The sequence below is a fragment of the Sprattus sprattus genome (genome assembly GCF_963457725.1).
Source record: "Sprattus sprattus genome assembly, chromosome: 5".
NCBI lineage: Eukaryota > Metazoa > Chordata > Actinopteri > Clupeiformes > Clupeidae > Sprattus > Sprattus sprattus.
The window spans coordinates 33,146,143-33,172,877 of record NC_137924.1 but is presented as its reverse complement, the minus strand read 5'-3'; the positions used below and the strand labels follow the sequence as shown (position 1 = coordinate 33,172,877).

The 26,735-nt window shown below is 44.0% G+C and overlaps 2 protein-coding genes across 2 annotated transcripts; one reads left to right on the top strand and one right to left on the bottom strand.

The window, feature by feature from the left end:
- The first annotated feature begins 1,094 nt into the window (after nucleotides 1–1,094).
- Nucleotides 1,095–14,842, top strand: carf (calcium responsive transcription factor). The gene is made up of 15 exons (XM_080839954.1): nucleotides 1,095–1,132; nucleotides 2,302–2,435; nucleotides 2,616–2,786; nucleotides 6,190–6,307; nucleotides 6,824–6,935; nucleotides 7,462–7,543; nucleotides 7,780–7,969; nucleotides 8,285–8,402; nucleotides 8,681–8,824; nucleotides 9,516–9,785; nucleotides 11,319–11,478; nucleotides 12,063–12,138; nucleotides 12,389–12,501; nucleotides 12,747–13,098; nucleotides 13,488–14,842. The coding sequence occupies exons 2-15, from the start codon at nucleotides 2,313–2,315 to the stop codon at nucleotides 13,571–13,573; spliced, it is 2,115 nt and encodes a 704-aa protein (XP_080696080.1). The 5' UTR covers nucleotides 1,095–1,132; nucleotides 2,302–2,312; the 3' UTR covers nucleotides 13,574–14,842.
- A 3,389-nt stretch (nucleotides 14,843–18,231) lies between these two features.
- LOC308366142 (zinc-binding protein A33-like) lies at nucleotides 18,232–23,866 on the bottom strand (the record flags this gene model as incomplete). The annotated part of the gene is made up of 6 exons (XM_080839778.1): nucleotides 23,235–23,866; nucleotides 22,546–22,641; nucleotides 22,201–22,422; nucleotides 20,803–20,825; nucleotides 20,601–20,719; nucleotides 18,232–18,881 (listed from the first exon to the last, which is right to left on the bottom strand). Exons 1-6 carry the CDS (start codon nucleotides 23,628–23,630, stop codon nucleotides 18,232–18,234), a joined length of 1,506 nt encoding a protein of 501 aa, XP_080695904.1. The 5' UTR covers nucleotides 23,631–23,866.
- Nucleotides 23,867–26,735: the final 2,869 nt, after the last annotated feature.

Genomic DNA, 26,735 nt, shown 5'->3' with positions numbered 1-26,735 from the left:
AAACTGGCTTGCACATGTGCTTCACTGACAGCTGCGCCAAATCAAAGGAACCTCTTCTCTGTCCCTCTCAATTTAACTGTAACTAGGAACATTAAGACACCTTCCATTCTCTACTTTTTTTCTCTCCATCTCTCCATCTTTCTCTCTATCCCTCTCAGTCTACTTTCTCTCACACTCAATCTCTCTTCTTCACTCCATTTTTATCTCCTTTTTTCAATATTTTCACTCTCTTTTTCTCTTTCTCTTTCCTTCTTCCACTCTTCTTTCGTTCTTTCACTTTTCTTTCCTTTCTTCACTCTCCTTTCTTCTTTCCTTCTTTCACTCTTCTTTCCTTTTCTTCTTTCCTTCTTCAACTATTATTTTCTTCTTTCACTCTTCTTTCCTTTCTTCACTTTTCTTTCTTTTCTTCTTCCACTCTTCTTTCCTTTCTTCACTCTTCTTTCTTTTCTTCTTTCCTTCTTTCACTCTTCTTTCCTTCATCCTCTCTTCTCTCCTTTCTTCACTCTTCTATCCTTCCTTCTTTCCTTCTTCCACTCTTCTTTCCTTTCTTCTTTCCTTCTTTCACTCTTCTTTCTTTTCGTCTTCCTTTCCTAACTTTTGCATTTCATGCACAGGTATTTCCTTCAGGAAATGCATTTTCTAGTTATAGAAGTTCTCTTATATTCTATAGTATAATGTGACCTCCACACACAGTATTGCATGATTTGAGCTGGACTAGAGCATACAAATGTTTTACTGTGTAACGTGTAAATTGTTATAAATTGTAATTATTTATTTTATAAAAACCTGTGTTTAATGTTTTTGCTGCCTCAGTGAACATGGATTTTGAAAAGTGCTCAATGATTAAAGCTTATTAATATTATTATTATTACACATCTTTCGTCATATATGTCATAGCTAGTTATTTTACAGTAGGTGGTATAAGTAAAACCTGATTTACTTACTGCTACATTAAAACAGAGACATTATAAGGACATTTGTTAAAAGTAGGGACAGACTATTTATCTTTGCCCACTCAGAAGTTCTCTCCTGTACAGAGTGCTCTTTGAGTCATAAAGCACAATGTCAATAGTAAACGCATTTCTCGTCGTGGTGGCAGCTGGGACGACCTGAAAATCCGGATGAAGACGAGGTTGAGTAGACTCGTTTTGAATTTTCAGTCCTTCCTCTGTTTATTTCGACTCTCACGACCCATGTGAGAGCTAGGCTATGCAGTGTTGATGGAGAGATAGGCTAAAGAGGGTCAATCAGTCCTCTGAGGTTACATTTTCCTGTACAGTATTCTGTCAGGCGTAGACGGAGCACTAGCGATACAGCTCAACATGGCGTTTGAACGATTGTGTGCTACTCGACCGATAACCTACAAGGTGGTTGAATTGGTGCGATTTAAGGTGTTTGTATTAGCAGGCTAATCTGTAAAAGATAGCTGCGTGTTTGAGTTCTGATCTGTCGAAATACATGCGATTCTCTTACTTTTGCTACTCGTTCAGGGATATCTGCCCTACGCTAGTAACAAAGAATCCTGTCGTCACTGTTGTCAAATTGACTAGCTAGCTCCTCTAATGAACTACCTAGCGTGCTAACTGCCTTTCAGTGATGAGCCGCTGGGAAGCAAAACACCATCAGCTGTGATTTAGCTTCCTAGCGGTAGCTTTGTGAACGGTGAAGGCATCAGACTGTTGTCAATAGTTGTATACATTAATTTACAGTTTCCTATAATTTGCTAAAATGGCACTCTGTTAAGTAAAGTCCATGCGTTTAATTCAGCCAGCTGGTGAAGTCGTAGGAGCCTAGCTTTGCAAGCTATACACCTACCTTCTAGCCAGTTATAGAAGTCTTTCAGGTTTGAAGTTCTGGTCAGCTTGTCAGAAAGGCTAGCCACATATGTCATTGTGATAAATAACGTTTATCTTTAAACAAATTCATTATCCTTAAATAAACTTTGGTTTGAGTTGACATCACTTCACAAAACACTTTGGGTAAAGAACACCCTCGATGTATGCAATACAAAAATAAACCATTTATGAATGCCATTAGCCTTTCATCTGTTGCACACAACCCCGAAACTTGGGTAATTGAAATTGAGCGTTTGGTAAGCGTTTTAAATAAAAGGCAGATTCATTTCGAGTGTTTTAATTCAGTAGTTGTGTGGGATAACTCAGAAATCGTGTGTGGCTTAATAGCATACACACGCGGTTGCCAAACCACACCCTTTGCATATTTTAGCACTGGTTGAAAAGTGTATGTTGTATGCTGTGAAAGTGCATGTTCAGCAGATGATGAACTGTTGCTGTGCGATAGGTCAATGAAAAATGGAGGAACAAGCGCAGAGTGAGGAGGCAGCTTCAAATCTTAAAGAATTCCATCTCCCAGAATCCTCTACCCCAGAGACCAGTAGCCAGGAGGAAGCCCTTACAGATGAGCCAGTGGCGGAGGTGTATTTCTTTTCTCCTTTACCTTAAGACGGTTTTATGATATGAAAGATGTTTACATATTAGACTGGTCACGGAAAAAAAACTGAAAAACAAAACACTGTCAGAACAGAGGACTATCACTTTGCTATATAGTGATGGGAGTTCACGCCTTGTGTTTACCCTGTGTTATTTTACTCTCAGGGCATTGGAAAGGAAGACCAAACGAAGGAGGAACTCCAAGAGCAGCCTTTGAGCAATCAGGAATGTGGGAAATCCGCTTCAGCAATCCAAGCTCCTCCCACAGTCACAGGGTCAAACCAGGAGTTCATCATCCTGGACCAGAATGGACAGGCACTGCAGTGTGAACGTATGGTGAGAGATGCAGGCCTACCATAGCCCTTACAGTGTGAACGCATGGTGAGAGATGCAGGCCTAGCATAGCCATTACGGCAGGCCCGGGGTGGGTAATCGGGAGAATCAGGAGAGTTCCCGGTGGGCCACTTCACTTCTGGGCTGGTCGAGAATTTATTTTTTTGACATTTGTCACGTTAGTCCATGATCTTCTCTTAAAGTAGGCTACACACGTTCCGCATTCTGACACCACAGCCTCTGCATGGGTTGTACCAGGCAAGGAAGTTCTCCCCTCCCAAATAGAGTTGGTTGGGTCCATAGCCTGTTTTTTCCCAAAAAGTTTTTCAGATAGGCATAGGCTACTGATAGCTGGGCCGGCACTACCGCAACGATACGCCTCAGGGAGGATGGATGGGAGGAAGAGGCCAAGAGGGTCTGAAAAAGCCAGGTTGAAAAAAAGAAAGGCATTGGTGGAGGATGCTGCCAAATGTGAAAAGCCTACCGATTTTTTTCAAGAGGACAAACACAAATGGCAACTGGTAAAGAGAGACATAGGCCTAATGATAAGCAACGTAACTATTCGGCCAACGTTGTAGCGTTTGTTAATATCGTTGTAGCGTTGTCAACCTATTCGCAAGCAAAATATTAAATTGAATTAAAATATTAGCCTTTTTATATCACCCAATATATGGCGACCCCTAACTCAGCAGGAAATCAGCAAATGTCTGCTTACGTTAGATGACAGAGCTACTGTTAGCACATTACAAACTGAGCTGTCTAGCATGGCATACCAGTGGGAGAGACTGAAAAAGTCCTCTCCTGAAGGTAATACTGTCAGGGCATGTAGTGAGGTGGCACAGGAAGGTAAGGAGGATAGTGGCTAACTACCATATATGGAACAACAAGAGATGGAGCTTGAAAGCAGGACCTGTTCCTCCTGCAAAAACTGTAACATTTGTGTCCATTTAATACTATCACAGTACAACCTCCTCACAGATGCTTATCATGTCATTGGGTTAGCGGCATATAAGTTTCTGTTGACTTTGTCCATCACACAGGTTGCATGTAAGAGAAGCTTCTCAACCTTAAAATTTGTGAAGAATAGGCTACGAAGCTCATTGAGTCAGGACAACTTGGAGGCTTTCATGTTAATGTGCACAGAGAAGGAAATCCTCATGTCTATAAGCAAAGACACAGTTATAGATAAAGTGGCTGAAACCAGTGCACTGCTTAGGCGGTTATTGATGCTGTAGATGCTATAGATGCTATTCGCAATGTAACTGTATACTGTACTGTGAGTTGAACTATAAACATTAGTTCAATATGCCTCTTTGTTGAAGAGTGGGATATGTTTCAAATGCTTTATTTAGTGGAATAGTGGAATATTTTTGGTTAACTTCTCAGCTTAAGTGAATTATTATTTAACCTTTACATTATTTGTTGAACCATGGTATTGGAACTGTTGCTTAATTTATCCAATTTCCACTACCATGGAAAACTTGGGCCGGTCTTGGGCCTGAAATTCCCGGGCTGAAAAGTGGCCCCACTCCGGCCCTGCATTACGGTGTGAACACATGGTGAGAGATGCAGGCCTAGCCCTTACAGAGGGACAGAGAAATGCAGGCCTAGCCCTTACAGAGAGATGCAGGCCTAGCCCTTACAGAGAGACAGAGAGATGCAGGCCTAGCCCTTACAGAGAGACAGAGAGATGCAGGCCTAGCCCTTACAGAGAGATGCAGGCCTAGCCCTTACAGAGAGACAGAGTGATGCAGGCCTAGCCCTTACAGAGAGATGCAGGCCTAGCCCTTACAGAGAGATGCAGGCCTAGCCCTTACAGAGAGATGCAGGCCTAGCCCTTACAGAGAGATGCAGGCCTAGCCCTTACAGAGAGATGCTGGCCTAGCCCTTACAGAGAGACAGAGAGATGCTGGCCTAGCCCTTACAGAGAGACAGAGAGATGCTGGCCTAGCCCTTACAGAGAGACAGAGAGATGCAGGCCTAGCCCTTACAGAGAGATGCAGGCCTAGCCCTTACAGTGAGACAGAGAGATGCAGGCCTAGCCCTTACAGTAGGACAGAGGAAGGTGTGCAGTCAGTCTGAGCCCGTGAAGAGAATGTTGCTGGTTAGGAGCCCCAGTGTGGGGGGAAACATGCAAGTTAAGTCCTGGTGAACAGCACTGGTGAACAGCACTGGTGAGCAGCACTGGTGAGCAGCACTGGTGAACAGCACTGGTGAGCAGCACTGGTGAACAGCACTGGTGAACAGCACTGGTGAACAGTACTGGTGAGCAGCACTGGTGAGCAGCTCTGGTGAGCAGCACTGGTGAACAGCACTGGTGAACAGCACTGGTCAGCAGCACTGGTGAGCAGCACTGGTGAACAGCACTGGTGAACAGCACTGGTGAACAGCACTGGTGGTCAGCACTGGTGGACAGCACTGGTGAGCAGCACTGGTGAACAGCACTGGTGAACAGCTCTGGTGAACAGCACTCTGCTCTTTGCTGAGCTGATCAGACCCCGCAGTGTGAATGGATGGGGAGAGACATAGGAATGCAGAACAGGCCCGCCAGACATATGGAAAGACACATTATTATACGGCTCTTCAGAATGTTCCAAAAAGTACCGTTGATTTGAGTGGGCCATTCCAGCGTTCGCAGGTCCGATATTTCTTGATAATGACCGCTGCGAAAAGATAATGATGCTGTCATTGGCAACGGGTTTTGTGCTTCTAATTCACATCTTTCATATCATTCCGCAAGAAGTCTGGTCATTGAATGTAACAGACTCATGGTAATTTGAAGTCAGCAAGTAATGGGTTGCTACGCAACACCTGAAACTTCAAAGTTCTATTTGCTTGAAGAACTATTTATTTCTAAACGGGAATCATGAAACGGCAACTAAATCATTAAGAAGAGGTATGTTGGAGGAATGTCTTCTATCGTTTTTGTCAAGTAACCGTATAATAAGCAGGATAATATATTGTCCGTCGGTAATTATCCAAAAATAAATCCCTTCAGGACGAAACAACGTTGCTGTTCACCCCGTCGGGATTTATTTTTAGATAATGACCTCAGGACAATACATTATCCCTTACTTATCATGTTGACATGTTGTGGTGTGGCAGATATTGGCAGAGAAAGTATAGTTCAGCGCATTCCATTTGGTATGGAATGTGCTATCTTAGAACCCAGCTTTGGAGCTTCATATTGAATTATACAGGAGAAGCAGGCAAAGCAGTTGTGCACAATGAAAGCCATCCTTCCTTAATGCCATTGATTTGTCATGAGTTCCAGCTCATTGTAGATGTACAGCAAATGTCTATCTTTCATTTGTTTTTGGTCTGTCTGTCTGTGTGTGTGTGTGTGTGTGTGTGTGTGGGTGTGTGTGTGTGTGTGTGTGTGTGCGTGTGTGCGTTTGGTGATTAGGTAATTGTGACGGGCCAGTCACAGAATGGACAGGTGTACATGATCCCATCCAATCAATTTACAACATCCCAAGTGCTGATCCCCCACGGCCAGCTGTTGGACATCTCCGACACAACCGGTATGAACCGCACCCCTCCATTGCATCATGATGTTCACCTCACTTTCTCAGTCTGGTGGTACCATAGGCAGGCCCTCATAGCGGATGTTTATCCAAGGAGAATGCAGTTAGGCTGTGATTGGCTAGTCTTTTTAAGCTTAGCAAGGTTCCTAACTGAGTGAAAAGACCCATGAAGTGTCTAAGTGGCAGCCATGATAAGAGCTGGTCGAACCCTCTAAATGCTGAGGAAAGGGTTTGACTGCTTCCTTTCATATCTTTTTTAGCATAGGGTACACTGGGCTGTCCTTTATGAAAGGAGATAATACGTCAAGACCCATATCAATAACACAATATGCAGCCTAGTGTAAGTGCAGTCGGATTCTCTTAGCAAGACTTTATCTTTTTCTAAGTCCATATGAATTCTCTTTCAAATCTCTCCTGAGGTCAAGGAAAAGTGGTTAGGAGAGGACATAGACGTCCATTTTAAGACTATCCGACCGCAGCCTTGGTTAGGTGTTCTACTTTCTGGTCCCTCAGGGTCAGGTGGTCAGAAGTCCTCCAATCAGGTCACCCTCACAGACATCAGTGGCATTGCAGGCAATGCTGCTATGGAGACCAGCCCCGACTCCAGCGCCACGGCAACCAAGAAGTGAGACCTGTTAGCCTTCTTAAGTTCACTTACAGTTCAACCCTTTTAAAATGTGAGACCGGTTAGCCTTCTTAGGTTCACTAACGCTTTAACCCTTTTAAAAGTGAGACCTGTTAGCCTTGATAGGTTCACTAACGTTTTACCCCTTTTAAAAGTGAGACCTGTTAGCCTTGTTAGGTTCACGGCTTAACCCTTTTAAATAAATGACTGTAATATTGCTATGGAAACATTGGTATTATTACATATTTGTATTATATCGGTATTACCAGCTCCAAATTTATCAATTCTATTATTATCTTCAATCTATATTATGTTCATTGGATACATTGTGTTCTCACCAGAAACTCATTATACATAAAGAATTGTATTTATTGTTACGATTATTATGATGTCCTTGTTGGACCAGTTGGATAAATCAGCTGGGGTATGTGTATGGTCTCTGCCTGTCTGCTTATCTGTGTGGCTGTGTGTGTGTGTGTGTGTGTGTGTATGTGTGTGTGTTTGTACTTGTACACTTCTTCTGCAGTAGCTCCGACACATTTGTGACTCCAATGAAGCCCCTCCCCCGTAATGCACCCAGCTGGGCACTGAGGCTACGCAGCTGTGAGGTCAGAACACACACACACACACACACACACACACACACACACACACACACACACACACACACACACACATGCATAAACATGCTCACATTCCCCTGTATATTGTCTTCATGGCTCTAGGGCCATATTGGCTTACTGTTGGAGGACATGTGTGTGTGTGGTTGTGTTTGTTCATCTTACTGTTGGAGGACATATGTATCTGTCAGTTTATAGTCTTCCTTCCTTCCTGTTTGGAGTAGAAGATTGGCGACTCGTATCGCGGTTACTGCAGCACGGAGGCGGAGCTGGAGGCGGTGCTTCTCCTTCACAAGCAGCAGACGCAGGCGGTGTTCGGCACACGCCAGTCACCCTCTCCCGCCAAGGCCGCCACGCGTCTCATGTGGAAGTCCCAGTACGTCCCCTACGATGGCATCCCATTCGTCAACGCAGGTCGGAACTCTTCATCAATCAAGTTGATCAGTTCAATCAAGTTATCACTGCTCTGGTTAAAACCAAAAGCAGGGGCAATAAGTCAGGGTAAATGTAGATAAATGATGAAGAAAATGTTGTCCTCAGATGAGAATAAATGAATAGGTTAGTGCCTTGTGTCTTGACGTGTCTTTTACCTGACTAATTGTTTTTCAGATTTCAGATTTTTCAGCAATTTAGAGTTTATTATTCTGCCTGTATAGCCCATCCTTAACCGTGTGTGTGTGTGTGTGTGTGTGTGTGTGTGTGTGTGTGTGTGTGTGTGTGTGTCTACAGGGAGCCGGGCGATAGTGATGGAATGCCAGTTTGGACCACGGCGGAAAGGCCTCCAGCCCAAGAGGAGCTTAGAGTTGGAGAGTCAGAGTGCAAACTACAAAGCCACCTGTCCTGCCAGGTACACAAGGCCAATACTTTCATAATGCCCATACATTCACTGGTAAATATGTGGGCGTGTGTGTATATGTGTATATATACACACACACGCAAATATAGTCATAAACCTGGGTATACTATTACACGTACACACTTTCTGTGATTGCTCAGATCATGCTATGGCATTTTTGTTATCACCAGAGAATCTGTGTGCATAAAAATGTCTAATAGGCCATAGGTCATAGGTCAAATAATTGACTGTCCTGCCCATACACACGACTGATGGCTCCCGTCCACCAGGATCTACATTAAGAAGGTGCGGAAGTTTCCGGAATACAGGGTGCCGACCGACCCCAAGGTGGATAAGAAGGTGGTGCGTCAGGAGCAGGAGAAGGCCTTCTTCAACCTGAAGAAGAGTTTATGGGACATGGGGGGAGTCATACGGTAAACACTCTCTGTTTCTGACCGTCTGTGGGACATGGGGGGAGTCATACGGTAAACACTCTCTGTTTCTGACCGTCCTGTCGCAGTTTAAGGTGTAGCCCCTAATTCAAATTTCCAGAAACACTTTTTGTGAAATTTAGCCCGTTGCTCATCAGGGACCTCTCGCTGTGTGTTCTGCGTGGGGCAATTAGCCACTGCTCGGCGGGGGCGTGTGGCAATAGGGCACTGCTCGGGCACTCCCTCTGGGGCCCAGTGGAATTCCGTACCAATAGTGCCAATATTATCACCACGGAATTCCATACCATTAGCCACTTTGTTTTAGATTTAACATTTTAGACTTAGATTTAACATTTTAGACTTAGATTTAACATTTAAAATTTGGATTTACACTAAACGTTGTCAGTATTTCTTCCTAATTTCAGTTTCTGTTTCTGTACATTTGAGCTATAAGAACATTCAGACCTGGCTTTCAGCAGATTTGATTATATTTTTTCAATGAATTTTGAGTGTAAATCAGTTCTGTATTAACACGTGTATGAATTAGCCTGACATCGTTTTGTGAGTGTTTTTGTGTTGTTTTATGTGTGTTGTTCTATGTGTGTTGTTCAGCTGAGTTCAGTTAACCTCATCTGTATGAATGCATATGTAACTGGTAATACATATTTAATACCCCTTCTGTCCACCTGCACAGGTACTACGTCCAGCTGCCCACCCAGAATGCTCACCTGTACCATGACATGGAAACTCCACCCCTCCCCCCTCCCCCTGTGCCTCTGCCCCTATCAGAGGAAGATGGGGAGGGGCTTCTAGGAACAGAGGAGGAGGAGCAGGAGGAGGAGGATGGCTCTGCAGATGATGGCAGCTGCATGCCCTCTCGCCTGCACCCCCTAGTGGCTGAGAGAATAAAGCAGCTGGTGGCCCAGGGATATAGCCAGGTGTACACAGTCCGCAAACAGCTCAGGTAAGACAGGAGACAGGTGCACAGCTAATGGGAGAGTTTAGACAGGTGCACAGTAATAGTAATTTGTTTTATGCCATATATATCAGAGACCAGTCTTTGATTTGTCAGTCATGATCCAGGTTTTAATCTTTGTACAATAATGGCCATCATTGTGAGACAGAGCTTGAAGTCCAACTCCCCCAGAGCTTCACCTCAAGATAATCTGATTATCCCTTCAGGGACAGGGTGTTAAATACACTGATATTACGGGGTGTTACCGTCTATTGAAATATGCCCTCTTTGTGTTGACCTGGGGGGGAAGCTGAGAGCTATTATCACACCTCACTACCCAGGTCAACCAAAAGTATATTCACCCAGAAATGCTTACATGCTAGTAAAATACAAATAAAAGTTACATTTATAACTAGGTATAAGAAACATTGACTTATTGACCATGGCATATCCTTATTAACTATAAATCTCAAATGACCGGTCCCTTCAACAGCTCAGGGGAGAGTTTAGACAGGTGCACAGCTCAGGGGAGAGTTGAGACAGGTGCACAGCTCAGGGGAGAGTTTAGACAAGTGCACAGCTCAGGGGAGAGTTTAGACAGGTGCACAGCTCAGGGGAGAGTTGAGACAGGTGCACAGCTCAGGGGAGAGTTTAGACAGGTGCACAGCTCAGGGGAGAGTTTAGACAGGTGCACAGCTCAGGGGAGAGTTTAGACAAGTGCACAGCTCAGGGGAGAGTTTAGACAGGTGCACAGCTCAGGGGAGAGTTGAGACAGGTGCACAGCTCAGGGGAGAGTTGAGACAGGTGCACAGCTCAGGGGAGAGTTGAGACAGGTGCACAGCTCAGGGGAGAGTTTAGACAGGTGCACAGCTCAGGGGAGAGTTGAGACAGGTGCACAGCTCAGGGGAGAGTTTAGACAGGTGCACAGCTCAGGGGAGAGTTGAGACAGGTGCACAGCTCAGGGGAGAGTTTAGACAAGTGCACAGCTCAGGGGAGAGTTTAGACAGGTGCACAGCTCAGGGGAGAGTTGAGACAGGTGCACAGCTCAGGGGAGAGTTGAGACAGGTGCACAGCTCAGGGGAGAGTTGAGACAGGTGCACAGCTCAGGGGAGAGTTTAGACAGGTGCACAGCTCAGGGGAGAGTTGAGACAGGTGCACAGCTCAGGGGAGAGTTTAGACAGGTGCACAGCTCAGGGGAGAGTTGAGACAGGTGCACAGCTCAGGGGAGAGTTTAGACAAGTGCACAGCTCAGGGGAGAGTTTAGAAAGGGAAAAACACTCAACTCACATCAGGAAAGCGCTTAGACATGTATACTTGGTTCTCAAAGAGCTTGGCTTAGAAGTTAGACAGGTAAAAGATTAATGGGTTTTAATACTTTTCAGCCAACTAAGGTGGGAGCAACCATCTCAAGTGGTGAATTAGTCCAGTTTAAAAGGTCCACAATCCTGGTATGAGGCTTGGCAGGTGTAGACATTTTAGAAAGTTTAGTTTAAAGAGAAGTTAATTAGATGCTCTCTCTCCCTGCCTCTCTGTCATTCCCAGGAAGTTTGTGGAGCGTGAGATGTTCAAGGCAGAGAAGGTTCCAGAGAAACACAACCTGTGCTACTTCCCCACGGTCAATGACATCAAAAACCACATCCATGAGGCCCAGAAGGCCTTAGAGCAGCAGCTGAGCTGCTCCGTGACCCCCGTCCACCCACAGGTCAGAGTGCAACTTTTCACAGGTCTCAGCCTTAGGCTACGATCTTATGTGTCACAGCACAGTGGCATCTGCAGTATTAACAGCACGGACTATGCTGTGTGCTATTGCAACCCGGATTGATAGAGCAGGGTGCCAGGAACATATGTGTTATGGAATGGATGTGGTTATGTGTTGTCTTACATTTTCCTGAGGTGGAAATCCAACTTTTGATGTTGTTTGTGTTTTATTTAAAAAGTTTGTTTTCCTCTGTTGTCTGTTGACAGCTAACATGAGGATGACATGAGGATAATATGATTCTTGAATAGTAAATGGAATGATTTGCGGAACCCTCAGTGCAATCAATTGGTTCTGTGTTCTTGTGTTACTCTGCGGAATGCGATAATATGACTGTTCCTGTGTTCCTCGGTGGAACCCTCATCTGATAATATGACTGTTCCTGTGTTCCTCGGTGGAACCCTCATCTGATAATATGACTGTTCCTGTGTTCCTCGGTGGAACCATCAGCAGATAAAATGACTGTTCCTGTGTTCCTCGGCGGAACACTCCTCTGATAATATGACTCTTCCTGTGTTCTTCCCTTGCAGCTTCAGTGGGCAGCAGAAGGGGGTGACCTCCTGACGGAAACGGTGACCCTAACCCTGACCCCTGCGTCCTTGGAAGGTAACCCCGCGCACTCACAACCTTATGACCTTTAACTGGCTTGGACCTAGTGTTTGTTGCGTGCTCTTACTAGGGAAGCTATCCATAAGAGAAAACTAGCCTGCCCATACAGCATAATTATGTCTAAATAAATATGTTGTCTTCCTGTATGTGTATGTGTGTCTGTGTTTGTGTCTGTGTCTGTGTGTGTGTGTGTGTGTCGTCTGTGTGTCGTCTGTGTGTCGTCTGTGTGTGTGTGTATATTATCTAGTGAATCCGCATAAGTCTGGCATGCTGGAGGGTAGTGACACTCTCTCCCCTGAGGCGGTGCAGCTCTTCAGCTCCCTCACCTCCCTGCAGCCCAAAATCTTCGCCCAGCTCCAGGTGAGCCACAACACTAGCCTCAACTCTGACCCCTCACCTCTGACCTTTCACCTCTGACACCTTGCCTTTATCATTTTATCTCTGACACCTCGCCTACGACCTTTCACCTCTTCACACCTCGCCTACGACCTTGGAATTGTACCTTGGACCTGTGGTATTCCTTGTGTCATTCACAGTACATCTAGAAATAATTGTTGAGCTAACACAAACATGCCTGCTGACTTCTCCCTTTACTTCACCCACAGGGTCTCCAACCGCGACCAGCCTCCAGCCCACTAGATGGCACTTTTCCTGTGCATTCCTCTTCTTCCTCTGCTTCCCCTCTCTTCCAAGGGGCCCCTGAACTCCTGGAGCCCACCAGCCCCTCTCTGGTCCCACAGCCGCTGCTGATGGGCCCCGCTTCCTTCCTGCCCACTAGCGCCACCCTGGTGGAAGGGGGGAGTATAGCAGAGCCCCCAGCAGCGCTGCTGGGCATGGGGCAGCTGGTGAGTGTGTCTGCCCTGGGGGGTTCCAATAGAGAGGGGGGAGCCATGCATCAAATACTGCTGGAGGACGGACAGACCATCCCCGTGCAGATAGTGGACCCCAGCACCATAGGTGAGAGGGGGGGAGGGTCTTGGAGAATGGACTGAACCATTACAACATCCCAGATAACACAGATGTCAGATGATAAAATAGGTCAGAACTACTGAAATGTAAAAATATTTTGAACCAGTGCATAACAACCAACGTCTTTTACCTTCATATGTTCGAAGCGTTCAAATGTCAAATTATTCAGTATATTACAGCTATTCAAATGTCAAATTATTCAGTATATTACAGCCATTTGAGTGCTGAGTGATCTAATACATTAGGGCTATTTGAATGGAGATTGACCTTATACATTACAGTGTGTGTGTGTGTGTGTGTGTGTGTGTGTGTGTGTGTGTGTTTTAATGGCTGTGTGTGTGTATATGTTTTAATGGATTTTGTGTTTCCACTTTTAGCTCTGACACCACCAGACGACTCTGTTCAGGTGAAAGAGGAGACCGAGGACAGTGTCATCAACACAGTTGAGCCAACGGGGGACTGACACAGACACACACACTTTTTTAAATTCCACACTCTCTTACAAATGCAAAACTTTACTACAAACACTGTCAGGGAAAATTTGGTGAGCCTGGAATTTCTTCTGTGGACATATATGTGTGTGTGTGTGTGTGTGTGTGTGCGTGCATGTGCGTGTGTGTCTGTGTCTGTGTGTTTATCAATTTGACTGTATTACAACCTGCATGTGCATGGATCGGCTGTGTGTGTATGGCTGTACAGTATGTGACTGTCTGTGTTTTAAAATGGCCACGAATGACAGGGTTTTAGGACCTGTGAAGTATGCATGTTAACAAACAGTTCTTAATAATGGCAAAAACCGAGTCCAATCAAATCTCTGGCTTTTCCTCAAGAGTCAGTGCCCTGAGTGGGTCAGCAGGTTTCATGATGTGTTTTATTGGTGAGATGAAGCAGTCAAAGGTTTTCACAGAAATCCAGTTCCCATGCTGGCCCTTGGAGACCAGATCTGTACCTGACATACTGGTTCAGCAGCCCCTTACAGGTTATTGGACCATGTGGTGGAAAATTATCCAGTATTATAATGTTCAATGGAACAGTGCCATTGTACCGAAGAGAGGCAGCGAGAGCTAATGGGTCATACCCTTAGCCACGACGGGGTCACTGAAGTGCCTTGTAGTGGAAAAGCTTTCGGCTCTACAAAATTCAACGGTGACCAAGGAGTGTTATTATGTAGAGAGACAGAATGCTACAGGTGCTGTAGAGGGCTAGCGAGAGCTATGAGGCTCAGCTGTTAGCCATGCCAATAACATTGGCTTAGCATTGGACTGGGAAGTGTCTAGTGAAGGGGAGAGGTCAGGGTAGAGGAAAGCTAATAGCCGTGTCTGGTTCTCTGTAGTCTTCTGTCAGGGGCCAGAAAAGCACCCGACTGTAGAGAGAGAGAGAGAGACAGTGGAGATGGAGGACACTTAACATGTTGTGAAGCTCACGCTAGAGCAGTATGGCTAACTCCGAGGTGTGTCAGACTCCGATCAGCGAGCTCAGGCAGTCTCTGGGGTAGAGACCATTGGGAAAAGCTCTGTGCCTAGATACACAAAGACACCGACACACACACACACACAAACACACACACACACACAGCTTTCCAGAGTCTGCAGGTATCCAGGTGGCCGTGTGTACGTGTCACTAACACAGAGAGCCACTTTGCCCTGCAGTTACCCAGAATGCACCTGTCTGAGCCTGGCACACTCATACTTACTGTGACCACCGACCCATACTTCTATCTGTTAGCCCCTGTCACAATATCACTTTGGTCTTAAACGCAGTTATTAGGGAATTCAAGTATGAATGAATGGTTGAATGGATGAATGAAGGGAATGTGTCTTTTTTTTTATTTGATATTTTCATTGAGGCTTGAATATTGATTGAATGAAATAATGATGGTGCTGTGAAAATCAGCTGTTTTTGTGTACTTACGGAGTCCACCTCTGTCCCTTTATTTATAGTCATTACTGCGACACAGTCTAACACGGTTTGTAAAATAATACAAAAAAAATGAATAAAAAGCCAAATAATTGAGGTTTTGTCAGTATGTGTTGCATTACATGACTCTCCCGTCTACAGGGTCATGCCCTTGCACGGGGGGCTAGAGGTACTTCATCACACCTTTGTCTTCCTCACCCCGAGCCACCCCTGTGTGCACACCTCCCCAGATGTATCCCCTTTGGGGCCAATAGGAACACGATTGGCCCCTAATCCAGCAGGCATCCACAAGTGACTGACTCAGGTGTCTAATCCAGCAGGCATCCACACGTGACTGACTCAGGTGTCTAATCCAGCAGGCATCCACACGTGACTGACTCAGGTGTCTAATCCAGCAGGCATCCACACGTGACTGACTCAGGTGTCTAATCCAGCAGGCATCCACACGTGACTGACTCAGGTGTCTAATCCAGCAGGCATCCACACGTGACTGACTCAGGTATCTAATCCAGCAGGCATCCACACGTGACCGACTCAGGTGTCTAATCCAGCAGGCATCCACACGTGACTGACTCAGGTGTCTAATCCAGGAGGCATCCACACGTGACCGACTCAGGTGTCTAATCCAGGAGGATATTACCATTATGGGCCCTAATTTCACTGATGGGCAACGGGCATAAAACTATATCCTGTGGTGTGTGAGACACGCATGAACTAAAACTATATCCTGTGGTGTGTGAGACACGCATGAACTAAAACTATATCCTGTGGTGTGTGAGACACACATGAACTAAAACTATATCCTGTGGTGTGTGAGACACGCATGAACTAAAACTATATCCTGTGGTGTGTGTGAGACACACATGAACTAAAACTATATACTATGGTGTATGAGAACGTTGCGCTGACCCACCCAATTTTGCGTTTACGGTCTTGCTCATGTTATTAGCTTGGAATAATGATTAATGAACTTAGCTTCATACGCAGCAAACTTTGCTTGTTGCTCATTTATTTGCTAATTTTTCTATTTGCCCGTCAGTGAAAGTAGGCCCCCATGTGTCTTGTTACGTGCCTGTCTAGGGTCAGGCAACGTAAACAAAAACGAGTTGGAGGGAAATAATGCAACTGGCAGACAACGTCGGATACGGGAAAAATAATCGGGAATTTATTATTATTAACTAGCAAAAATATATTGAATGAAGGAAAAAGGTTGAAGCAAGGAAAAACCAGTGGGACAACAAAAAGTAAACAACAAAAAGGTTCAAAGTAGCAAAGGAACAAAGAAACAAACGGGCCTCCCGAAATAGGCCACACGGAATCCCGGACCTCCCTCTCGGACTCTCACTCCAAGACGGGTAGATGTTCTAGGCGAGGCACCGAGGCTCCCTGCGCAACAGCACTGCTGGCGGCCCACACATCAATGCGTCTATTCCGGAAGATCTCCCGGTGACATCACAAAAACCTCTTTTTAAAGGGCCGGCTCCTATCGCGCACCCAATAAGGAGAGAACGGCAATTAAGCCTTCTGCTGGGCTCTCTGTAAAACACGGAAAACATACACGAGTAGTCTACCTAGAAACACCGAAGTCCCGAAAATATTCAGGGACGTAACCAAGGGGGTGCAACGGCAGTCTCTTGAACGTCCGCACAGGAGGCCATTTTGAGGACAGTATACTTCCGGTAGGGATCAGTGGTACGTTAGGTAACGTCAGTGATCTTCACAATCGTTTACACTCTTATCTCGCGGACATTTTTGACGGATTTACAAATGACTTGATTTACAATCGTCATTACCTTGGTAATAATTCTGGATGCTTGAACATGTTGAAATGTGCAGCTTAATTGTGTATCACGGCTATTGTGTATCAGTCATTTTACATCAATTGGCGAGGCATAATTGTTCTTTCTTTTCAATATAACTTAAGTTGCACATAATTAAACTGAAGTTGCACATGATTTCCAATCGGGTTGGTTTGTTAAACATCTTACATTATGATTTCGACCGGAAATTGCGGACTTTATTGCCAATGAAGATGCCAGAATTTTGTGCAACCTGCTCTATTGAACACTCCCTTGAAACGAGACCTGTCAGAGACCTGTCAATGTTATTTTCATATGAAAACCCATGTTTATAATTCTTCATAAGTATGTAGTGCCATAAGAAATATCTTACGTTTATAACAAACCAACCCGTTTGAAAATCGGTTGAAAATTGAGCAAGTTCTGGTTACTTAAAAAGTACCACTTCCAACACAATGTTAAGGGGGAGTGAGCTATACTGTCCTCAAAATGGCCGAAATGTGCGGACATTCGGCTCCGTCGGCCAGAAACGCAGGCAGGATATCTAGCCTTTATTATAGATATCTATGGACGTAACAGTCTAAATACAGTGATTCACCTCATCAGTGACAGGGCAGGACAGACTCTGACGACCTAGAGACACTGTTGCAAACACTATATTCAGTGTTCGTGTACGTGGACCATACTCCCGTCCCCAGGAGATATTTGAGAGGACAGGACAACATCATGAAATATTGACTTTAGATTTAAATTCATTTATTTTATTAGATTAACTTCTTCCATAAACAGCAACAAACAAAAGAGATTTTTATGCATCTATAGGTTTGATTTCAAATTTGTGTTTTCTCAGGTCCTGATTGTGATTTCACACATAATGTAAACCCAGCACTTCTGCTTGAGGGCAGTGCAGTGAGATGGCTGATCTGTCATCATTACAGTGCAGTGAGATGGCTGATCTGTCATCATTACAGTGCAGTGGGATGGCTGATCTGTCATCATTATAGTGCAGTGGGATGGCTGATCTGTCATCATTACAGTGCAGTGAGATGGCTGATCTGTCATCATTACAGTGCAGTGGGATGGCTGATCTGTCATCATTACAGTGCTGATTCCAATAACGTTTCTGTTATTTAATAATAAACGCAAATGTGCAAGCATTCCTTAATGAAATACAATGTATTAGCAAATTCATTACATAATGCGTAACACAATATAACAAAGAAGCATTTTACAGATAAAGATTAGTATATCTGATAATCCATTTGGTCATAAAACAACTATGCATTTATTATGCAATTAAAATAATACCAGTTTAGTGTAGCTCAAGTGCATTGCAGACACTGTTGACTGGGGAAACCCAGGCCAGTTTGGTCTATCCCTGCCTCAGGAGACAGGTGTCTGAACTCTAACTATTAAGATGAATGGGACTTCTCCAAGTATGAATTGAACGAAGTCTCAGAGATGAACTGCGGAGTCGGAAATATTTTGGTGGACTTTGTTCGTCTACTGTTACTACCTTTCTCTGTAAGATCTTCACAGGGAAACTAGTGCTTATGTATGGAAACACACTCTCAGTGAAAGTGTGTGTGAATGTGTGCAGATGTGTGTTATTATCAGGGTCAGAAAATGAAACTCTTCCTCTGTCCCAGTCCAGCTGTACTCTGATCCTCTGGGGTTTCTGTTCCACTGTGAGGGGAATGACTGCCCTGTCAAAGAGGACACGTAGTCTGGACACCATTCCAGAACGTGCCATATACTCATTCTCTGAATGGTACACAACCCAGCGCTTTGTTTTATTCTCATCCTTATTTCTTCCCTTCCTCTGGGCAGACTCTGTCATCACACCTACTTCCCAGTCTGGATTGTCCCCAACCTCCACATCCCAGCAGTGAGTCCCTGAGTTAAAGCCCTCAGAGCCCAGGACACTGACATACTCATCAAACCTCTCTGGGTTATCTGGAAGCTGCAGGCTCTGTTGACTGAAGCCAATGCTGGTCAGATCCTCAGACAGGATGAGTTTTGGGTGCGCAGTGTTTGTATCCAGAGTCACAGGAGCTGCAGAGAGGAAAAAATACATGTGACCTAAGACAGTTTGTACTATCTAACCCTAACGCTATCAAAAAAGACCCTCACTCACATAAGTGTCTCTGTTTAAACATAAGTGTCGCTGTCCAAACATAAGTGTCTCTATTCAAATGTGTACTGGATGCAATCCTGAAGCTGTACTTGTAGAGCAGGGTGCTAACATCATCCTGGACCTGGGTTCGATACCCAGACAGCACACATATGGATGAAATTGACACGTACATAAATAGGGGGATACATACAATCCAATTACAGATGTGCACAAGTCATTCATGTTTTCATTCCAGTTTACTTCAACAAATTAAATTGTTATTTAGTTAGCCTGGGGTCTGTGTTTATAATGTGTTTTAATTAGTGGTGGGAATAGATTAATTTTTTTAATGTAGATTAATCTCACTGTAATCTTGGAATTAATCTAGATTAAAATGGCTCATTTTGAATTGTTGTTTTCATGTAGCCCTGGCAACTAGCCGACATGAATAATATGCACATGAAATGAAACTTGTTGAACTCACCTCAACATGTCTTTTACAGTCATTTAACCCACCATGGGCAATGCTGAAATCACTGTTACAGAGAGTACAGCGTGCAAGATTTACTTTTATAAGACAGGGGTACACCTTTGTATAGTCTGTTGTAAAATGTGTAATATTTTCTTTTTTGGGGGCACTCTCCCTGTTCCTAGATACACTGAACTGATCAATTCGGTTCGGGAGAAGAGATAAAAGCCCACCCACACTGAAAATTGATTGGTTGATTTATCGAAACAGGCCAATCAGGATGCTCCTGAGGCACACACGCACACTGCCTCACACACGCACAGTCACTAGGTCCCTCTCCCTCTCTGTCGTGCGTGCGCTACACAGATTCTAACACTGTTTGGAGCACGTCTGTCTCGTGTGCGCGGCCTTGCTCGCTCGCTCTAGATTCCGGGAGATTTTAAGTAATTTGCGGGCATCTGGGAGTCGTTATCAATATGCGGGAGACTCCCGGAACTTCCGGGAGACTTGGTATGTCTAAGAACTGTCTCTTTTTTTTATCCTGGAATTAATAAAGTGATCTTGAAAGACTGTATGACCCACACAAATTCTTGTCGTCGTGAAATCAAATTCGTTCAGTTCATCTATTACAATTTGTATACACATAACATCTGGGAAGGTCAACAGGCATAGGATATTTTCATCTTTTGGTTCTTGAAAAAAACGCTGTGGTTATTTTTCCTTCTTCTCTGCCTTCATGTGGCAGAAAAATCACCAGCTCAGCCGGTAGACAGTTGTATATGATCATCACCACTACATGCACAGGCAGACTACCAGCTCCTCTTAAGACCCAGCGATCCATAAATGAAAGGGAGCGAGCCAAACATTTCAATCATAGCTCCTCTCTCCAACAAGCACCACACATTGCGAACTACAGTGATAAGGTGCGCCGCTTTAATTTACCCGTGTAGAACGTTGCGTCGCATTAATACCACTTTTGGCCTCCCTGTAGAACCGCCACTGCATCATAGCTCGATTAGTATAGACCCAGCTACCAAACCAACTTTGAGAATACATATTTTTTATATCGCACGATAAGAGTCTCGCGTTAACGCAGCACGTTAACGCCGATAACGGCCCACCACTAGTTTTAATGGATGGGTGCACACTGGTGTGCATGCATGACTTCTGTATAAAAAGCAGCCCTCACCGTATTTAACCAGGCACTGCATCTTCTCCCAGACTCTGAACTTCAGGTTGCCCAGGTGTTTTGCCGCATGCACCAGTGGACCTGAAACCCTCTTTGGATCCTGCAGTGTGCACTGGGCTCTGGAATAACATTCAGGAGTCAGTGCTGCTGTGGGTTTGGGTTCAGAACCACAGAGAAGAGAGACAGGAGGCAGATCACTCACCTTTCCACTGTGCTCTTGTAGTTCTGTAAAATGGCAAAGTAGGACATTTAATTAAGATGATTTCTCTTTTGTTAAATGAATATTAAGCAATTACATAGTTTAATCCATTAATAAATAAGTGTATTGAGACTTGTTTGTTTTTCTCCAGACACACATCTTTCTGTGCTCCTGCCCTAGCTGAAAGACTCTTCAGGTAACACCTGTCCCACCTCACCTGCACACTAATCTCACCCTGCCCAATTTAAGCACCTGATGTCAACATTGCTCTGCTGGAAGCTCCTCAATATAACCTTAATATAAAACCCTCAACATAACCTCAATATAACCTCAGTATAAAACCCTCAACTTAACCTAAATATAGAACCCAACTATATATTCTCAATATATTACCCTCATTATAAGCCTAGTATTCTGCTGAATCCGAAATTGTAATGGAGGCTAAGAGATCAAGATGGTGGATGAGAAAGAGAAGAATGCAGCTCTTTCACTCTCCACACCCAGATTTCAGATCTGGGACCTGAACCGAGAGACTTTCATACACACCACCATTTGTTCTTGTGTCCTACAGCGTGAAGATGGCTGAGTTTTCAGTAAATAACAGGGACTGTTCTTCCAGCCCTACAGGACGTCTCCTGCATGTGCTGCCTGAAGAAGGTCCAACATGATGAGGGACCTGAGTCACCCCAGACACAAACTGCTCTCTCTGCTTCTCTCCAAGGTGGCTCCTCTCTTCAGGTGACACCCCACCTGCTCTTTCCTATCAATTAATACCCCCCCCCCCCCCCCCAATTATATTGCAACACTTGTCATCTTAATACTTTCATTCACTGCACATCATATTATCAACCTTTTCACAGATCATTTTATACATAGCTCAAAGAATACCTCACAAATACAAATATATTTTGTTACATTTTGTTGGATGTGTCTGTGTGTGTCATTTCTCTACAGAGAAGAGTGAGTATTTTTAGTGCATCACAGGGGTGAATGAGTGGCTGTTGAGGAAATCCTCAAGAATGGTGAGATCCAAAACAGCTTGTACTTCTATAGTCCCAGACTCTTCAGGTGCGACCAACCCAGTTCTCCCCTACTTCAACCCCTCTGACACCTGCACCCTGCATACCTGTCCCACATCACACATACTGTATATTCACAAGATAATCCACACACACATCACTCACCTACAATCTACACCCACCTCTTCATCATCCTTCAGATATCTGCATATTTTATATAATTAATTTAATGATGTGTAGCTAAGATTGAATAGAAGTGGTGTACGCAAGTCGCCACACACTTCCTGTTGTTCTCACCAATGCATCTTAACAGCATGAGATTTTTCCATCAAAACTATGAATCAGATCTCAAATCATAATACAGACAGTGGATGGTTCTCACCAGCAGGAATGTGATGTCATCAGCTCCCATCTTCTCTTCTATGGCTCTGATTGTGTCTGAAAGAGAGGAGATCTCTCTGCTCATCTTCTCAATCTTCTTCTTCATCATCTGACTCTTTTGCCTCTCTTCCTCCCTCAGTGCAGCTATCCTGGCTGCCTCTTCATCTCGTAGAAGCTCCTCAAACTCCTTCTTGATTTTCCTCTCTGTGTGTTGGGCCTGAGTCTAAATAGAGCAAAATGACAAAAGCCTTTATCCAGTTTAATTATGAGCAGGTGTGTCAGTTACATTTGAAATTATCCATAACATATGATTTGCTGTCTCATGATGAGAAATAAAATGTTTCACCTTAATATGAGCTGCTGTTTGGTCAGAGATGAGTTTAACTTCTTCAAATGTCTTCAGTTTCTCCTGTAAGGGCTGCAGTTTGACCTTGATCTCCTCCTGGAATGAATGAACACTTATCTGTAGACTAGAGATTACACTTTTCTACAATACTGACACGAGGAAACCAAGTCGCTTCATTTTTAGGGAGTTTGTGAGGGATATATGCGAAAGAGTGAATATCTCAATATTTTGTGCAATGGAGTCAGGGGTGATATGGGGATAACAGGGGGGTTACCCCAAAGTGTAGATAAAGTAGACATGAGCGTTTCAAATTTAACCCAATAATACACATCAAGAGACATTATACATATCAAGAGATACGACTTCAGACTAAATTAAATGAATATGGGAAAAATGCATATTGTATTCATTCAAAGCCTATTTGGGTGCAGAACTACACCAAATATTTTTGTTAGTAATGACCCCAAGATGAGTTTTGGAAACAATAGTGAAGTTTGACTCTTTGAAGAGAGAGTTGAAGGCTTCCTTAAGTTTGCTCCTGTACACTCTGGGAGACCTTGGTATGCCAGAGTGGTAGTGAGGAAGAAAAGGCTCTGAGTATTTCAGGTTAAGATGTGCAACAGTCATCAGTTATAAAAACAGGATTTAGACAGCGTTACATTTAAGGTATTACCATAGTAGACTCTTACCTTACGTTCCAGTACTGCTTCATCTACGGGACTGAAGCTGTGATTATTATGTTTCTTTGAGTCTCTACACACCACACACACAGGCTGTTTCTCCTCCAGACAGAAGAGCTTGAGTTTCTCACTGTGCAGACTGCAGAGAACCTCAGAACCTGTTAAAGCTCTCTGTCTTCTCTCCTTTAAAAAGGTATCACATAGGTTCCTTAATGCCATGTTAGAAGGATACACTTGTTTTGAGCACTTTCTCCTGCAGTAGGGACATTCTCTGGATCCTTTGCTCACCCAGGATCGCTGTAGACAGGCTTTACACACACTGTGAGCACAGGTCAAAATTACAGGATCCTTGAAGAAGTCACAGCATATAGGACAGCAGAGATCCTCTTCAAGAAAAGAAGCCATTTTGTCTTTCCACTGCACTGTGCTTTCCGAAGGCTGTTTGCCCAACTTTGCTTGCACTTTCAGCAGACGAGAAGTCGAGTCAGTCTCTAACTTTGAGTCTTCCCTGTTTCAAACTTCAAAATCCACAAGAACTTCAGCCTCACCAGCTTCACTTTAAGCCCAAATTGTTTTCCTCTTTAGTCTCAACACAGTTTTAAAAAAACCTAATGAACGTATCCCACATGACAGCATTTAGTGGAGGACAGATAATCAAACTTCAGTCAACTTCACTTCCTCCTTTGGTGTCAGTCAGTCAGAGGGCGGGACTATGGTAAATAAGGAGTCTGAATGGTCAGCTTGAGTTGCCAGAGCAGTTCCCCTATCACTGCTGCCACTGACTTCTCTGGAGTTCAGTTCAAAGTCCCAGTTGTGGGTGTGGACTGTATTGTATGAGTCACATGTAATCACACAGACATCATTTGCTGTATTATGTTTATTATTAAACTGCAGTTAAAAAAAGCCATAAACTAGACTCACAACTAAGACTGTGCTGTTCTAGCTTAAACTTTATTTTTAGTTTTTAATTTTTAAATCACAGACATGTAATTTGAGTGGATTATTGATTTTGTCTGATCTTTACTGTTTCAGTATGCACAGTCTTGTTATTGTGGTGTGTAAAGCCTGTTGAATGTCTGCTGTTCTCAGTGAGTGGAGTGAGCGAGGGACAACATGGGAATCCGAAGTAATGAGGGAATATGAGTAATGATAGTTTATGGAAAGGGAATATCCCAAGTATGTGTGATATGGTTAAGATTAATATGTGGAATATGAGTTGTACCAATGGATATAGAAAGGGCCTACAGTATGAGCACACGCAATAGATTACAGGAGTCGACTAGAAAGTTTGTTGTTTTTAGTGTGAGCATTTAAACACTTCCTGGTTCCAAAGAAACAATACCTTTGGAAAATGAATAGGTCTTTGCAAAAGGTGCATGCAAAACAATGCCAGTGGAAACAGTCTTGTGAGTTAAAATATAGTTACTCTTATGTAACAAACTCTTATCTTGTTTCGTAAAAAAAAAGATTTTGCTACAAATTGTCACTACAAAACGTGATCCTGCACCTGCCACGCCCCCTTCGCCTTCAACTTGCTCACCTGCAGCGCTTCCACAATCACATGAGTACTGATGGCCAACACCTGTCACTCCAGCACTTAAACCCCTCACTCCTGTTAACCTTTCCTGCTCTGTCTGTCTCTGACCGTAGTTGATATAGGGGAGACTTAGTTTAATGCTCCAGGGCCTAAGTATTGCATGTTCCTAACTCCGGGGTTAACTCCCTTTCTTTTCCGTCTGCTGTTTATGAGTAAATAAATGCCTATGTATTCTTTCTGAGGATTTATTCTTCACACACTGGTTACCACTGTTACAGTACAAGTTTTGCTCCAGTCGCTACAGCCAAACTATTCATAAGCATCACCGTTCTCTCTCTCTATCTCTCTCGCTCTACCACACCCACCCTATAGGTGGTGCTCTTAAAGGAGCCGCAAAATTCGCCTTATTCCCCTCACGGCCATATTGCAAACGAAAACAAGGCTTAGAACAGGGGGTGCTTATTCTGCATGGTGCGAAATTGGCCTGTCGTGATATGCACCCCCCCCCCTTGAAATAATTATGTATATCCGAGCATCAAATGCTTTTCAGAGTAAAGCCATGGGACTAGTATGAGTAAACAGAGTGAGTTTCATGCATGTGCCACCTTCCTAGTAAAATTGAACAGGGGGTGTTTATTCTGCATGTTGTGAAATTGGCCTGTCGTGATATGCACCCCCCCCCCCCCCCCCTTTAAATGAATTCTATTGATCCGAACATCAAATACTTTTCAGAGTACAGCCAAGGGACTAGTATGAGTAAGCAGAGTGAGTTTCATGCATGTGCCACCTTCCTAGTAAAATTGAACAGGGGGTGCTTATTCTGCATGGTGTGAAATAGGCCTGTGGTGATATGCACCCCCCCCCCCCCCCTTTAAGATAATTCTGTTGATCCGAGCATCAAATGCTTTTCAGAGTACAGCCATGGGACTAGTATGAGTAAGCAGAGTGAGTTTCATGCATGTGCCACCTTCCTAGTAAAATTGAACAGGGGGTGTTTATTCTGCATGTTGTGAAATTGGCCTGTCGTGATATGCACCCCCCCCCTTTAAATGAATTCTATTGATCCGAACATCAAATACTTTTCAGAGTACAGCCAAGGGACTAGTATGAGTAAGCAGAGTGAGTTTCATGCATGTGCCACCTTCCTAGTAAAATTGAACAGGGGGTGCTTATTCTGCATGGTGTGAAATAGGCCTGTGGTGATATGCACCCCCCCCCCCCCTTTAAGATAATTCTGTTGATCCGAGCATCAAATGCTTTTCAGAGTACAGCCATGGGACTAGTATGAGTAAGCAGAGTGAGTTTCATGCATGTGCCACCTTCCTAGTAAAATTAAACAGGGGGTGCTTATTCTGCATCGTGTGAAATTGGCCTGTCGTGATATGCCCCCCCCCCTTTAAAAGAATTCTATTGATCCGAGCATCAAATGCTTTTCAGAGTACAGCCAAGGGACTAGTATGAGTAAGCAGAGTGAGTTTCATGCATGTGCAACCTTCCTAGTAAAATTGAACAGGGGGTGCTTATTCTGCATGGTGTGAAATAGGCCTGTCGTGATATGCACCCCCCCCCCCCCCCCCCCCCCCTTTAAGAGAATTCTGTTGATCCGAGCATCAAATGCTTTTCAGAGTACAGCCAAGGGACTAGTATGAGTAAGCAGAGTGAGTTTCATGCATTTGCCACCTTCCTAGTAAAAGTGAACAGGGGGTGCTTATACTTAATTCATTCCTCATGTCTATAGTCTTTGTCATATTTTACTACTCCGTGTTACTGTACATATCTATCCATACTGTATATATCTTATTTATAGTCTTTTAATAGTTTACAACCTTACTGCTCACATTGCACATACTGTATCTTCTTATACAGTGCCACTTTAAAGTATGTGAACCCCTTGACCACTTAGGAGTTTTCTGTTGTTTTACCATGATTTTTCATTTTTTTCATCACCAATTTTCCATAGAAGGAATGTCAGG

Bases quoted from the DNA above. Each gene is read 5' to 3' on its own strand.
- carf (XM_080839954.1), top strand. From the start codon at position 2,313: ATGGAGGAACAAGCGCAGAGTGAGGAGGCAGCTTCAAATCTTAAAGAA. The intron at 8,403-8,680 runs GTACACAAGGCC...CCCGTCCACCAG, and splicing joins AAAGCCACCTGTCCTGCCAG to GATCTACATTAAGAAGGTGC. The intron at 12,139-12,388 runs GTAACCCCGCGC...TATATTATCTAG, and splicing joins GACCCCTGCGTCCTTGGAAG to TGAATCCGCATAAGTCTGGC.